Source organism: Mesoplodon mirus (genome assembly GCF_964341445.2).
Source record: "Mesoplodon mirus genome assembly, chromosome: 15".
In the NCBI taxonomy this organism is placed as follows: domain Eukaryota; kingdom Metazoa; phylum Chordata; class Mammalia; order Artiodactyla; family Ziphiidae; genus Mesoplodon; species Mesoplodon mirus.
The window spans coordinates 84,781,843-84,798,890 of NC_138991.1; the positions used below are offsets into that span (position 1 = coordinate 84,781,843).

Genomic DNA, 17,048 nt, shown 5'->3' on the forward strand with positions numbered 1-17,048 from the left:
AAGAGCCCAATTCGGAATGTAAAGGAGGTCACTTTGGAATGTGCTGGCTAAACATGAAGGTCTTGATATTTGGTTCTACCTGCAGGAATCTTGTTATTATCTAGACAATGAATTCCTCACTCCTATTGCTCAGTTTCTTTTACCTGAATCCTTCATCTTTGCGTTCCCAAGTGCTAAGCCGAATCCCCAGACTCTAACGTGGCCTGCCTACTTGTAGCCCTACTAGGATTCTGTTTAAGCTGATCTCCTAGGTTCTGAACCCTCTGTCAGCACTTCACTATTTGTATTTCACTCCTTCCTTCGACTTTCAATTTCTTTCGTCCTGAAATCTTTTAGTAGTTCCTTCAGCAAAAGTCTACAAGTGATCAACTTTGTCTTTATCGACAAAGCTTTCATTTCACTTTTACTCTTGAATATTACTTCATATGGATACAGAATGCCAGGCTGATGTTTGTTTCTCCCCCAAAGCATTTTGTAGATATTATTCTATCATCTTCTGCTACCAACAAAATGTCTTCCAGATATTTAGACAATGACTTTCTGCAGGTTGCTTCTGTCTTGTTTCCAATGTTTCATGTACAATGTGTCTGGGTGTGGATTTGTTTTTATTTATCCTGCTTGGGTTCACTGTGCTTCTTGGACCTAAGAACTCAAGCCTTGCGTTTATTATAGAAAACTGTCAACCATTTGGAGAGTATCTCTCCCACTCTATTTCCTCTTTCAGGAAGCTCACAGAAATCGGTAACGGTGAACTTTCTCACACTAAAGTTCATGGGTCTTATCCACTCATTTTCCACCTCTATCTCTCAGTACTGAATCATAAGCAATTTCCTCGGAACTCCTCAAAGATCAATAGTTTTCTCTTCATTTATATCCACTCAGCTGTTTAACCTGTCCATTGAGGTTACTTGAGGTTTCTAGAAATTCTATTTGGTTCCTTTCCCAATCCATGTGTTCTTTTTACAACCTGTGATGTTTTTTCATTGCAGTCTTACCCCTTTTATCTCTAGTAATTTTAACCAAGTGACTTCTGTCCTATGTCCCAGGAGCACCTTTCTCCTATTTACAACATCTGCCAAAGCGCCTCCATAGTGATTCATTTCCTCATGTGGCTGCAATGTTTTATTGCAAGTTCACCCTTAGCATGAGCTGTTTCTTCTATTAGAGTCTCCAGACTCATATGCTCTGCAGGACAGGTGTACACTTACGTCTGAGGGCTCCACTGGCTCCCATAGCTCTGGACCAGATTTTGTGCTAATTTCTTAGCTTGAGGGTTAGTTGCACTGTAAGAAGTGTTAAATTTTAACCTACGGCCAGTGTGAGGTACACCTTTTCTCTTTTCTTATTCCTAATTATGCACAGCCCCAGGAGGATAGCACGTTTCTTTGCACTCCCTCAGACCAGTGGGCAAGGCTTTTCTAGTCTTCTTTTCACAGACGGGACAGCTTCAAGATTTTGTACAGGAGGACACCAACTCCACCTTCCTTCTTTACACAGACCTAAGACCACGTCTCCTGTTTCTTCATGAGACCCTCAGGTCCATGTCCTTGGGGCCTATACCCAGATCTGAAACCACCACAGGCCTTGAGTTCCCAATTACAGCCTCGCTTTGAATTCTCTTTTCACCTGTGGTACCTGGGCTTTCCTGGTTTATCAGGCTCGGGAATGCTTTTGCTTTTCCTTGTTCTATTTTGTCCGCAGCAGGGTGGGAGTGGAAGGCCTAACAGTTCTGGCAGCAGTGTCACTAGAAGGCTCCAGGAGTTGCAGCATAGGAAACTGTGAAATGATCACTTCAGAGAATCGTGATGATTACTCACAATTTTGCCAGATGACAACAGCCCATATTTTTTTCAGTCTCGAGAACAGTTTTTAAATTGTTTTTAAAATATTCCCGAGATATTTCAAGATCATTTTGTCACTACACACTTCAAATGCCTTCATAGTTCTTTTCTTGAGAATTTTAACAGCATGAGAAAAATGCCTGTTGACTCCATTTTCTCACTAACCATTAATTCTCTAATCAACTTCAATCTGCTTTATAGTCCTACAACTCTAGTGAAATTATACTAAAAAGGATCAACATTTACCACCTTATCAACAAATCCAAGGGCCTTTCCTTGGTCCTCATATCAAATTCACTCTCATCAATCCAATCTCTTCCTCCTTCAATTTATCAAGTCAATGCCACATTAACATGACTACACATCAACTGTTCACACTCCCCATTCTGTCCTAGTGGCTTATTAGTACCTAGTACTATGAGAAAAGACAAAATGAATGAGGCATGATTCCTGTTCACAAAAGTGTAAACAACGATACCACCACCTAACACTTACTAGATACATACTATGTACTTGGTAAGGTGCTACATACCTTATCTGTGATCGTATCAACTGATCCTCAGAATAGCTATATGAAGTAGGTACAATTATTAAGAAGGTAAAATTGTACAATTATACTTCAGGGATGAGAAATAATGCCTAAAGAAGATTAAGTAGCCCACCCAAGGAAGCACAGCTAGCTTTTATGACTCAGTTTTATTTTATGCCAAGCTCATCCTCTTAAACATGCTACACTACCTCCACAAGTATTTATACCAAAAGCCCAGGTTGCAAACCTCATGTATCCAAACATCTTCTTGACAGGTCTCCCTGGATGCCTCAAAGGTACCTCACATTAATACATTCAAAACCAAAATCATGATCTTGCTGCCCAAACTGAGGTGGTCTAACCTCAGTGGATGACTCCAACCAGTCATGCAAGTCAGAAGCCTGGATACCACCCGTGACATATTCTCACTCACCCTCCACATCCAACCTACTGCCAAGTCCTGTCCATCTTTTCCCATCTCTCTCCCTACCCATCTGCCCTCCTCTCTCCACCTCCAACCCTACCACCCTGGCTCAAGCTACTACTTTCTCTCAACAGATATCACAGTTTAACTTGTCTACAGTTATTCTGGCTTCTACCAACCCCTTCTCAATTTTGCAACCAAAGTGTTCTTTTCTTCTCAAGATAATGCTTTTAAAATGCAAACCTGACCATTTCACAAATTTCACAACCAAAGCTTTAAGTCAATCTTTATTTCAGGATTTGAAGCAATAGAAATGTAAAGACTGGCAATAGCCCCATTTTAGTCACAAAGAGAAAGGCAATTTCAGTGAGAGTCAAGAAGGACCCCAACACAGGAACAGAAGCAGAGATGATGACAAAGAGGACAGCACCTGAGAGGTTTCAAATACTTGGCTCTAGTTATCCCTGAGATGGAGCTGAATCCTACACCTGCCAAGTTTCAAAGTATTCTTCTTGTTACACTGATACCCCAAGATGCCTCTAATAAAATCTTTTTTTAAAAAAACGTCATTCAGACTAAATTTCTAGTTTGCAACCAAGAGAGAGTCCTAGCAAAGGGGGGGGGAGAACACCTTAGAAGAGCCAAGAAGACACACTTAGAAAAAAGGGACATACCTACACGGCAAAAATAAAACAAATTCCACATAAAGTAAAAATACCTTTGGCCAGAAAATATATAAATATGTTCAGTGTTTGTAAACTCATGTATCTCCTCCTTTTAAAGGTGTTACATAAAATGCTGGAGGGTAAGAGCCATGTTTTATGTTCTGCAAATCATCACAGCTTACTGTAGAGCTAAATGCTGAATTAAAAATTAGTAGTAAAAGCATGACTGTACGATAACATAAATCATAAAGTTGCATCCTTGGAAACCCACTCCCTCTGGGAACAGTTTATACATGCACTCATGTAAATAAAATGTCTTTTTCTAGTAATACTTTACCACTACTCTATTTCCTGGTTGTGATTTCCATTGTAAGGTATTACAAACTCACCTTGCTCATAGACAAGAATTTTATACATTGCATGAAGTGCTGAAAAGCAGTGTACCATGGACAGGGGAAAAAAATAGCTATGGAAACTAGGGATTACATCCTATATAAATACTTTTTCTGTTGCCATCTGGTGGTTCATGTATTAAATCAACACTGACACTCATTGTACAGAAGGGCTCAGTCCACAAAATTAAAACCTCCTATTCTTTTTGCATCACATTTAACACCTACGGGGAAGGCAAGAAAGAACTGACCTTCGCTTTGAAAATAGTCCCTCTTTCACGAAACCATAAATACACACACAAAATTAAGGATCACACTTAAGAGAAAAACCCACAGACACCTGTGGATATAATCATCCTTATCTACATATGAATAGGTTATACCTATGTGATATAAGCTATGATATCCCTCCTTACCCCAAATCTAACTTCTTCCGTACTAGCCTGCTTGGTTTGGTAAAATTCTTAATAAAGGCAACTAACAGCACTCTGAGCAGCCATACTCCTCTTCCAGTTGCCACAGTCATTCTCTAGTTACCTCCCTGTATTCTTTTTCTTGGAGAGATCATTCATCTTCATAAAAATCAAGCTTACATATTTGAGAGCTTCCAAAACTCTCACAATAAAGAATCACATCTAGAATACAGGTAGAGTTCTGAAAGGGAGAAAAGGCAACAAAACATTGCACCAAAGGCTAAATTTATCTATGTAATAATATGGGCCCAGGAGTCCAATTCTCTAAAGTCCACATCTCCAAAGTTAAACACACACATGCGCACACAAACACCAAACCCAAAAACACTGCAGAAACTAGTCTTAGCTCATGTTCAACAAGCTCATCTCCAAAAATCAGTAAATTAATAGATTTACCTGGCTGACATATTTGTTATCAAGAAATTGGATCATTTAATTGATAGCTGTTACCTTCACTAGACATTGTCTGTGTATCAACAGAGTGGCAGCTAAGCCTGTAAAAGTGGAAAGTAATTACTCTGTTAATTTTGAGGACCTTCTGATTTACTGAAAGTCCCTAATGAAGACAATTAACCAACATAACATTAGGTTGCGTCCAGAAACATCAAGAGAACACCACCTACTAATCTCTTCGATTACTGGTCACTGTCCAGTAAACATAAACATTCTCATATCACGATTTCATATCTTCTAAAATTTCTCATTGCATTAAGTACCTCCTAGATTTCAATTAGCCTTGCCCTTTCCCTTCCAGCCGTTTAAATAAATAAGCATCTTGCATTTTAAAGAAATTTATTCCCCAAACTTCAGGCTTACACTGATAAATTACGACACTAATTCATTTTACAGAACCTAACATTTTGAGCATGAACCACTTTCAGGCTAGAGTAAATATATCATGTGTAAGATGGCAGCCCCTAAGGAGAAATGTTATACTGCATCTTCGTTGTTTTCAACATTGTAAATATCACGGTAAAAGTAAAATGAAGAGAATCAGGTTCTAAGAGCCGAGACATACGGAGTTATAGAATCACCAGACAGAAGACACAGAGAGTTTGGTGAAGGGCAGAAAGGATATGACAAAATACAGATCAAAGAATCAGAGCAGAATGATTTTGAAGATCTAGTCTAACCCCCAACTTTTACAGTTGAGAAAAATCAACTCAGAAGCTAACAGACCTGCTTATATTGCAAGTTAGTTACAGAATAAAATCGAAACCAGGTCTAGTAACACTTATCCCAATGCCTCTTCCATTCACCTCATCCCTGTTTCTAGAAAAGCTTTGTAAACATTCTCATTCCCACAACACCTACAGGAGACCCTGGGGACGGGACGCCTGGAGCCAGGCTAAGGCAGTGAGTCTCTGGCTTTAGAAGCTGCCTGCCAGAAGCCATACCACCTAAATACTAGAAGAGCAAACAGAGAAACAAGAGTTCCTGAAGCAGTGCTCCCCTACATTTTTAATTTTTGTATTTGGATATGGTAAGAATAGTGTTAACATAATGAAGCTGTAAGACTAATAATAATGTATTTCTCCAGAACAGGTCTCAGGTATGGGATCAATAACTGGCAGGTAGGTATCTATCAAACTATGCCAGACTTTGGTAGTTCAGGGAATCATTAAAAAACATAAGACTAATTTCTATGCGTTACTCCAAAAGGATGGCCCGAGGTGCTATCACTGTAGTCCCAGATGACAAAATATATTCTCTCTTGGGATCATAGGTACAAATATTTATAATGTTTTATTAAGAGATTTACAAACTGAGAAATTTTAAGAAAATGCCTTAAAGAACTGATGAAGTCAAATTACTAATTAGAATGAAAGAGACTACACGTATTAAAATGCTCAGTTACATTAGGTAAAAATGTACCATCGCTTACTGTATTAACCAGATCATAAAACTTATATCGACACCTTTACTTTTTTTTTTTTAAAGATAATTCTACTTTAACTCCTCTTTATACTATAACCTTCAACCTGATTTTCATTCCCCGCCCTCAGTTTTACTCAACTTTCATTGATTTGGACTTAAACGGTGTACTCTTAAAACTGCTGTTTTTACTTCTTAGAGAAATTTAAGTCATGACCTAGGCAAAATCCAGCTTCTGAGTTTTCACTCTGCGTCTGTTCCATCCTCTAGATTCAGTCAACAGACATTATGGTCTCTGACCTCAGGGACACCTGGAGGAAGGGCCTGAGTCTCCCAACAAAAACAATACAAGGACTCTTAAGAAAGGATAGAATATAAAGGCAACTGGGAGGTAGAATTTAACTACAATATCTTGTTTGATTCCACTCCATCACCCGGCTTAACTTTTCAGTGACTTTGTTTTACTCCAATATTTGACGACAAAGGAAACTTCCTAGCTAGATATAATCCCAATATAGAGCTAAACTTAACTCTCGTTAGATAAAATGCATGTTAACAAAAGATCAGTACCTTACAAACCCCACCTCTCTATTTCCATTTAGAGGACTTATGCATGTACTTGAGTGAGGATAAAAGAACTTTCCAAGTGCTCTTCAAAGAAGTGGTTAGTATGCTCCTAGTGGTCAATTCTGGGGACTTCAAATCTGCCAACTGACTGCCACAACCACATTCTCAGTTGCAATTTGACATTTACATTATGAGAAAAAAAAAATTCTTCAAAAAGAAAAACCAAAATGACAAGTGATTTTCTAATGGGAGAGGGATAGTTATATGCAGGGGGCTGTGCATATTCTTCTGTATTTTCCAAATTGTTTAACGTAATTTTTATTGTTTTACGGTAACAGTAAATTAGGTGACCCGAACCTTGAGGTCATGTAACTCAATACAGCAGTTGGAAAACATCAGCTGCCATCTTCCCCCTGGTATTGATCAGATTGCTCTCCCTCCCCATATAAAGCCACAGGCTGCATGGGAGACACTGCAGCCCACTGGTTATGAGCATAAACTGTGGATTAGTCAGCCTGCTTTCCAGTCTGCTTCCACCACTAGTCCTGAGGCCTCAAGCGAATTAGTTAACAGTTCAGTACCTCAGTTTCCTCACAGGTAAAATGAGTACAAAATGCTACTTGCCTCTCAGGGGTTGTTGTGACGAGTAAATGAGCCTACCTGTAACGCACTTAGTGTGTGGCACGTAATAAGGGCTCAGTAAAGGTGAGGTACAGGTGGCCATACATAAGACTGCAGAGAGGGTGATAATCGCTTATTGTCAGATTTACAAGACGGTTACCAACCAAGCAGCCAGCTGCCATCTGTTAAACAGGCAGTGGTCTAATAAACTTTAATCAGTAAGTACCTGAACACTTACTAAGTGTAGTACTCTCTATGAAGACTCTCTAGTGAAGCTGCCAGCCTGGAACTCAAGTTCCACTTGAAACTCAAATTACAAAGATGTGAGGAGAAGGGGGTCTAGGGGTAAGAGGAACAGGGGAAACAAACCACTTTAGGGAGAATGGGAAGCAACGAGGGCCCAAAAGGAAGCTAGATTTGTACTGAACCCAATTAGCACTGTTTTGAGATTTCTCCAGCAAACCAGTGGCAGAGAAGCCTAATTAGTAGACCTAACTCAAGGCTGAGATCAGCCCAAGAAGAGGGATCCAGGTAGGAGTCCAGGTCACAGCAAGTCAGGCTAAAGATGACAGAGAATTGGGTGAGATTATGGGATTGGCCAACAAGGATAAAAGTGTAACACAAAGATACAAGAATCACATGTGGAGTTTTTAAATGCACAAATTCTCCCTCCAAAGACCTCCAGGTTGGAAGCAGAGCCCAGATGAGTGTATTTTTAAATTGCCCTGCTGATGCTGATGCAAACCCCAGACTAGCACAAAGCAGGAGCTCAACAATGTCAGTAGGAATAAATAGAATGAGCGACTGAAAAGCTAATTAAGTCTGGAAGAAATTTCAAAGTTTGAGATCATGAACATGGAACAAGTGAAAATCAGCTTGAAGTGCAGAAAGCTCACTGGAATTGGGGGCGGGGGGGAGGTACACACACTATAGAACCACAAGACCAGCCAGAAACAAGGTTAAAAGAAAAACCAAGTCATGTGATCTTATGTAAAACGGATTACAGCAATGGTTCTCAAACTTGGCTGAACACTGGAACCACCTGAGGAGTTTTTAAATCTCCTGATGCCCAGGTCAAACCGCAGGTCAATTAAAACCAATTCTGGGAATGAGATCTAAGCTTCGGTATTGTTTAGAGCTCCCAGGTGATTCGAATGTGCAAATACGTTTGAGAAACACTGGGAAAGAGAGGGTCCAGGAAATCAGCAGGTGAAGGGAATGAGGAAAATCCAGGCAATCCAAGTCAGTGGTTCTCAAACTCTGGTGTGTATCAGAATCACCTGGAAGCAAGCTCATTTCTTCCATGTGGCTCACTGAAGAACAAAAGGACCTGGCCCTCTACAGGTTCCCCCAATTCCCCAGGTAATTCTGATACACACCAAAGTTGGAGAACCATGGTTCCAAGTGGCTAGAAATAACTCCAAAGGAGAAACTAAGAACTATGAACCACCCCAAGCAGTAACTGAGAGCGTTCCCACCCCTCTGCACCTGATGAATACAACCTTAACACGAGGCTGTACTGAACATGACCAGAATCAATACACCTGTAAAGGTCCAGCAGTAAAGCTAAGGCACCACAGGTCTCACACACGACACTTGCAACCCTGCCATCCTTCGCCTCAAAAGGCACCTTCTACAATACTCACGTCTGGATCCTAGTGGACAACATACCGAAAGCATGCGTTGCCACCTGCCTTTCACAATTAGAAAGCAATCTAGAAAAGTTACAAACACACTAATAAGCAGAGTATATAATTCAAATTCCTATTACCTTGTAAAAAGAAACCCAGGACTATTAAAGTTACATTGGGAAGACGTGAACCTGTTTCACATAATGGTCAATCACGCACTCTGCTTATAACTTGGGCTATGTAACTCTACGTAGCTTTTACTGGTTAATATTGCACTTATTTTCTCTCAAGATATCATGACCAAGCCTAGCCACATGAAACGCCATTAGAAGGAAACACTTAAAGAGAAATTAGGAATTGCTTCACCTAGCTACATAGTAATATAATACTTATGACCAGTTCCAACCAAGTGGTAGGTATTCCATTTAGAATGTTACATTTTATCTAATAAGATTCAAGAGAATACTTCCCCATGCATATGACCAACTCATCGTCCCATCAGAAATCTCTACAGCAGCACCAGAGTTTTCATTTTCAAGATACATGAGCTTTTGTCAAATGGTGACATCTCCCCTGTAATATGAATTTTCAATATAATATAAAAAATGATGGATATATTACACATTTCACAGAGAACAGAAACCTGTCAATGAATTTAGAATGTTACAACCTATTTGAAATTTTACACTAAAAGATCTGTTCACTCTTTAAACCATGTAAATGTAAAATAGGTACCCATGTTTTATACTGGTAACAAAGAATAAAATACTCCTGCCTAACAAAGTTTGTTGCCTTAGTACTTTTTTAAAATTAATTTTCATTAACACTACAATTGTAGAAAGCAACAAGCCAGACAGCCTTCAAACTGATAAAAAGTTGAAATCTGCATAATATACTTCAAAACAAAGCCAGATTTTTTCCCCACCATTTGAATTTGTGCACTAATCTTTAGATGTATAAATGTACAGGGCTTACTGCAAAGTGCAAGTCACTGTTTTAGAAAAAAACAAAACAGGAAAACTTAATAAACACCCTTTTCTATCTTAAAGGTCATCCCTAAGTGATTTAGATTTCTTCATTTGAACCTGGCTTCTCTGGCAATCTACAGATCCCATTTTACAAAACGACTTAATGCTTTTCTACCAAAGTCTGTCATTAAGCAAAAAAGCACAAATAAGCGAAACGAAAATTTTCCAAGTAATGGAGAAGAGTTAAATTAACCAGAAATATGGCAATTTGTTTCCATGTATCAAAACATGAAAGCGGGCGCTTAGGGAGAGGGCGGGAAGGACCTCAGTGCACATCGATTAGGTTAACACTAACAAAAGAAGGATGAATTATCTGTTAAACTATCGATGACAGTTTTGAGCTCAGACCTTTAAGATGTGATTCCATTTAAATCATTATCCGTCGCTACACACACATCACCTTCCCTGGACACTGAACACGGCTAATTTAAGTTTAGGGCTCCCATCTGCCGTCCACCTGTCTCATTCCATGTCCCACAACCCTAAGGACCACCAAAGCCAATTCCCCTGAAGCTGCCCACGCAGGTACACGCATCTTAAAAGACCGCACCAAAAGGACGCGTGGAGCTAGCTACTTCCACCTTTTCGCCCCTTGCTTTCACCTTTTTTCTTTCCAGACAAGCAAACTTCAGCGAGGAGGTATGCTCAGAGGCAGGGGGTACGTGCCGGGTCGTTAAAAGAACCCAGATTTGGGGGACAGCTAGGCTCGGGAGAGATGCCACCTCCCTTTTCAAACGGCCATTTGGCACCGGCAGAGGGGCAGCACCCACTCAGAGACCAGCACCAACGCAACAGAAACCACAGGGGGGCGGGGGGCAAAGCCTAGGGGAGAGGCCGCGGGCACCCAAAGTTCTGCTCTAGCAACTGCCGGGCTCCCCCTGGGGTCAGGCACCGGACCGGAGAGATGCGGGGTCTGGGACAGCAGCTTCAGGTGCCCGGCACCTGGAACCCGACGAGAGTCAGCCACTGAGCCCGCAGAGGAACGGCTGGCTCCCAACTCGGAGGCTCAGCGCCCGGCTCCGCTCAGGTCCAGCGAGCGGCGCGAGCGGCACGCGGGCGCGCCTCCCCGCGTCCGCCCCGCTCCCCGGCCCGCGTTCGCCCAGCTCCCGGTCCCCGTCCGCCCCGCTCCCCGGCCCGCGTCCGCCCCGCTCCCCGGCCCGCGCCTACCTTGAGCCAGAGCCCGGAGCAAGTGCAGCTGCAGCGCCGCGAGCGCCCACCACCCGCGCCGCCGGCCCGCGCTCAACTTTGTCGCTGGCCTCCCGGCGCGCTCCCCCTCGTCCTCGCCGGGGCTCCCGGGCGCCGCGCGGGCTCCCCGGGACCGCCGCCGCCGCCGCTCGGGGCTAGGCAGGGACCCCCGCAGCCGCCCGGAGCCCGCCGCGCCGCCGCCGGCCGCCAGCCGTACACCCCCGGCCATGCCGAGGAGCCGCCGCCCCCGGCCCCGGCCTCGGGCCCCGTGAGCGGGACGGCAGGCGGTGGCCTCCCGGCCGGGCGGCCAAATACCAGGGGCGCCGGGCTCTGAGGGGAGCGACGGGGGAGAAGTTGTCAGCGGGGAGATGACAACCTGTCACGCCGCCCCCGCGCTCCGCGCCGCGTCTCAAGAAGGGTCGGGCGGGCGCTGAGGAGACGCCGCCGCCCCCGCCGCGCGCGGAGGAGAAAGTGCACCCTCCCGCCCGCGCGCCGCCGATCGCCCGCCGCCGCCGCGCCCCATTCACAGCCCGGCCGCACGCGCCGCCCGCCCGCGCCCGCCGCCGCCGCTGATTGGCCGAGGGGAGGTGGCTAGCGGGCCTCCCCCACGTCCCGCCCCCACGCCCTCGACTGTTTTCAAACTCGCCGCGCCCGCCCGCCTGGAATTTAGCGCCGGGCCCCGGCCTCGACTCGGGCGGCTTCCCGCGCCGGCTGCGCCCCCTAGGGACGCGCGGTGGGCACTGCAGGCCGGCGCCGGCTCGGCACGCGATCCCCTAGCGGCTCCCGCTGGGGCGGCTCCGGCCTCGCCCCGCCCAGCAGTGCCGGCGCGCAGGTGGGCTCGCACGTGCGGCCGAGGGCCCGGCGGACGGCATGCTGCGGGCGGGGACCACTGGGCGCGCCCCTCCCGGCGCCCTGGCCCACCCTCCCCGCCGCCCGCGGGGGCCGCCCCTCCCACCGGCAGGCTCCGTGTTCGCGTGGTTATGCGCCAAGTTGCGGGGATTGCAAACGAGAAACACGCCTGATCGGGTTTTCAATTCCCAACAACAAAAGGCACCTGTGGGTGCAGATCCGCAGCCTGTTGAGAGGAGTGGACGCAGGCTTTGTAGGGGCGTCCAAGGTCATGGGTGGCCTGCGGGGAGCACAGCTCCGGCCGCTTCATACCGTGGGGTGGGTCGGTCCCCTAGGGGGAAGGTCTCATAGAGGGAGGGTCTCCTGGGGGGGTCCCCTAGGGGAAGGGTCTCCTAGGAGAAGAGTCCCCTAGGGGGAGGGTCTTCTAGAAGAAGGGTCCCCTAAGGGGGAGTGTCTCCTAGGGGGAGGATCTCCCGGTGGGAGGAGTCTCCTGGCGCAGGGCCTGGGGCCCCCGCGAAGGGCAGTGGGCGCGGTCGCCGGAGCTCAGCAGCATGTGGTAAGCATTAGCGGAGTTTATGGGGTGAACTAAGAGCTCTGGAGGCTGGGAAGCCAGCATTTTTGTGGGAGGAGGGCCTGGAAGGTGACACACAGTCTGACCCTGGGGCGTGTGATAATTGAGTGAGATCACTAAGTGGTGATGGCAGCGGGTTAGGGCGTGCGCCTAGCTCGGCGCTGGCTCCCCAGGAAGCACTGGGTGCCGGTCTGCTGTTACTTCGTTTATTGCCCCAGGCGGGAGAGCGGACAGCGGGTCAGTGTGGCCCGAAGTTCCTGAGTGGAAGCTAGCTCCTGCTTCCAAGCACCTACTGTGCGCTACCCAACCTCTGCTAAGTCCGAACAATGACCCTATAAAGGAAAGATGGGGAAACTGAGGACGGAGGACAGCAGCCAGTTGGAGGAGGTGGATTCTGAACTGGATCTGACCCCAGGGCCTGCCCTCTGCCTGCTTCCCACACCATGCCAGGAGGGCCGGAAGTGACATGCAACCCAAAGCCAGCGTGTTTTCTGGGACCGTATTGTGCCAAGTCCAACAGCACAGCAGAGCCCTGTGGGCCAGGGGTGTCCTAAGGACACGTGGACGGGGGGGTGGGGGAGGGGTCTTCTTGCCGTTTCCACGGCAGCAGCCCTTGGCCTCTTCTAACTCGCAGGGTTATATGAGAGTCTAGAGGGGGAAATGAGCCACGCCTACCGTGTGTTGAACCCTCCTGTGGGCCAGCCCTGTGCGGTGGCATCACACTCATCCCCACCCCACCCCTGCTGTGTGAAAGGGGCTGTCCCATGTGCAGTGGGGGAAACAGGACAAAAGAGGTGAAGTGGCTTCACTGCTGAGTACCTCTGCTGTGGTCAGAGATGGGGGTGAGGCACCAGTGGAGCGGATGAGGGTTTTGACATCTTAGCTCCACTCTTTCTAGTTGTGAAATCTGGACAAATTGCTGGCTCTATGTTCCTGTAAAAAGTTAGGAATAATTCCCATTTCACAGGGTAGTTGCAAAGGAGTGAGGTAATTCACGCTCAATAAATGCTAGTTTCCCTTTCCTCATACCACCTGTTATGAAGCAAACCACCCTTGCTATGCCCACCAGTTGAGTCCAGTCCACATTTAACCTTTTCTTTTCATCTAGAAACATAAACCCATTACTTTCCTTGCAAATGGCAACCCATGCCCATATACCCTTACAGCATAGGTATGAATATGGCTCAGGCAACTTCTTGACATCGGGACACTCAAAAAATGCCCAGAGCCTCTTTTGCTGGGATTGATTTTGCAGTTCAGAGAAAATTTTATGGAAACTTGCTTGGAAATTGGAAAGCCAAGCCAGTATGCTGTAGGTTGTCACAGAAGCATTGACATCACCGTTACTCCAAAAGGTCTGGAGAAACCTCTGGGAAATTTTTTATTCCAATATCATCCTGGGTAAGTGAGGCTCTAATGGTGTCTCATTTTACAGTTGAAGGAACCAAGCCAGGGAAGTTTAATAGATGCAAAGTAGCTGTGATAAAGCCAGAGCAGGAATCCAGCTCTCCTGAGTCCAATTCTAAGACTTCTTCCACACCAGATGGTGTTGCCTCTTACATGACCCATTAGGTTACTGTCTTAAGGAGTATGTGTAGACTGTAGGTATTCTTTCTCAAAAAAATAATACAGAGAAACCCCTTTATAATGCTGGGGAGAGGAGGTAGCCAGCACAGAGCTGGAATATTTCTGCCCAAAAGGGCCAATTAATTTCTCAGTTTAATTTTATCCAGCCCAACGAGAAGGTCTCAAGAAGTGAACATTTTATACGTGTTTAAAAATCTTTAGCCGTATAAGTATTTTAAAGGACCATGAAGTGGAGGCATGTTACTCCATGAAAGCAGAGTTATTTTTCTTTCAAAAATGAGCTATGGTGGTTTACTATTTTCCAGAACAAGAAGTTAGGGTTTTCCCTGCTTGCTTAGAGAAAGGGTTTTCAAAACAAATGATAATTTAAATGGAGTTAGGACTATTCACTGAGACGACTGATGTTTTCCACTCTTCATAAATAAAAGCTCCTCCAGGTGTGGTCCATGGTCCATCAGCCTCACCTGGGAGATGGTGAGAAATGCAAAAATCTCAGTCCCTTCCTGGACCTACTGCATCAGAATCTACAGTTTAACAAGATCTCCAAGTGATTCATATGTAAATTAAAGTTTGAGAATCACCCCCTGTCTCTTGGGAATTTAATAAACATGGTGAATACAGCTCTCTTTATCTTCCTCCCTATATTCCTTCTTTGCTTCCTCTGTCCTTTCTCTTCCTTCTTCTTTTGCCCATAATGGGCCATGAAATACAAGGGAAGCTTTTTTTAAAGATGGAATTATAATTTTACTTTTTATTTTAAAAGGAAAATATGCATCTTCCTAGAACATTAATAGCCTCAACTGTATACAAATTAAAAACGAAAAAACACTCATGGCACCGTGAAAAAAAAAAGTCAAGGGAAACAAGCAACAAACTCTATACAAATGGCTTTTGTAAGTCAGTATGAAAAATTGATGAACAATTCGTAATATAAAGACGGGCAAAGCACATGAAGAGGCAAGTCTGGGAGAAATACAAAGTGAAAATCAATGTTTGAAGAGTGCCCAAAGAAATGAAAAATTAAAGTAATCGGGCTTATAAAAATGTTAAAGGACTGATAACAGCAAGTGTTGGTGAAGGTATGTGAAAATGGGTACTCGTGTTACGGGTGGAAATATAAATTAAACAGCCTTTCTGGTGAGAAACCTGCAATCTGAGGCTAAACTTTAAATAAGAATTGTCTTTGGTCTAGACATTCCACCGCACAAATGCACAAATGTGTGTTTAAGGTTGTCCATTGCAGCATTGCTAATAATAGCAAAACTGGGAAGCAACCTAATCCCCATCCAGGAAGGTTAAGTACAATACGGTTCATCCACACAATAAAATCCCACGTGACTGTTAAAAAAAACGAAGAAAAGTATCAGTATAGAAATGTCCACAATATTCAGTTAAGTGTTCTCTTATAAAGTTATAGAACAAGTATAAATAGAATAATCCCTTTTATGTTCATTTAAATTTTTTTCTGAAAGGATGAATGCCAAACTTTAATAAGTTTCCTTTAGGGGTTATGGAATTATATGATTTTCTCTACTTTAACATTTTTCAAATGTGAATATATACTTCATAATAAATAAAGAGCTTATTTTTAAAAAGCAGATGGTGATGAGCCCAAGTCATTTCTTTCCTATCATTCATTAAGAAATGTCCCTCATGGGTTCTCAGTGGCTCTTCTGAGAAAAATATTCCCCGATCCTATTAGAGGCTGTAACATACAGCACGAACTTCTCCACACGGGGATACCGTGCCCATCCACGTGCAAATCAAGGCAAAGATCAAGGGGATTCCTTACTTCTGGTTTCCATGGTCTTCTGATGGACACTCTCTGAATGTCTTAGTATCACTGGAAAATCTCCACCACCTGCTTATCCTACCCTCACCCTCACCTTTGTTCCGTTGCCTAGCAACCCATTAACAAACCACCAGGTGCTGCCTTTGATCCCTACAGGGAGTGTGCTTTGGTTACCTTAGAGCCTACCCAGTTTCCTGAGAATCTGTTCAGAGAGTAAACTCTCTCATGAAATGCTCCTATTAAGAAAGCAGCAAAGAAGAGAGGTACCAGAAATTTACCAAGGCTCCAAAAACTTCTACCAGCCTTCTTTAAGAGTAATTGTCCTTCACCTTTCAGACTGCTTTAAATTGTATGAAGCAGAAGTTCTTAATGTGTGGTCCCAAACCAGCATCATTATCATCAGCTGGTTGGAAATGCAAATTCTGGGTCATCATCCCAGCCTACAGGATCAAACTCCAATCAGAATCTCTGGGGGTGAGCCCAGCAGGCTGTGTTTTCACAAGCTCTCCAGGTGATTCTGGTGCATGCTCAAGTTGGAGGCCCATTGGAAAGTAATTCCATCCATTCTTACTTCTCAACAAGTATTTATTAAATTCCTGATTTGTGCCAGCCCCAGTGCTAGGCAAGAGAGAAACAAACAATTACAGTAATTGTATGATAAGCGAAAGCACTTAAGGGAACAGCTGAGAAAACAAGATCTCACCACCTTGGAGAATCAGGGAAAATTTTCCAAGGGAAGTCAAGTCTAAATGTAGACCTGAAGAATAAGTGGGAATTGAATCAACAGCGAGGAGAAGAAGGAAGGGCGTTCCAGGCGGAGGGAGCGCCACGTGCAGAAGCCCAGAGCGTGAACTTCAGCATGAGAACAACGAACATCTACTGAAGGTTTGTAACAGGCAACTACATAATCAGATACATTTTTAGAAATATCATTCAGGCGGTGGGTTGGATTGGAGTGGGGCAAGATTGGAAGCCAGGAGACCTGCCAGGAGACAGTTGGAGCAATTGAAATAGGAAG

General features: G+C 44.6%; 1 protein-coding gene across 1 annotated transcript in view; it reads right to left on the minus strand.

Moving 5' to 3' along the window:
- The window catches only part of SDK1 (sidekick cell adhesion molecule 1), a gene marked incomplete at its 5' end in the record, with an annotated part of 846,211 nt that extends 834,751 nt beyond the window's left edge, over positions 1-11,460 (minus strand). The window contains one exon of the mRNA XM_082645911.1: positions 11,214-11,460. Within this exon, the coding sequence (XP_082502037.1) occupies positions 11,214-11,460 (247 nt within the window). The remainder of the gene's footprint in view (positions 1-11,213) is intronic.
- Positions 11,461-17,048: the final 5,588 nt, after the last annotated feature.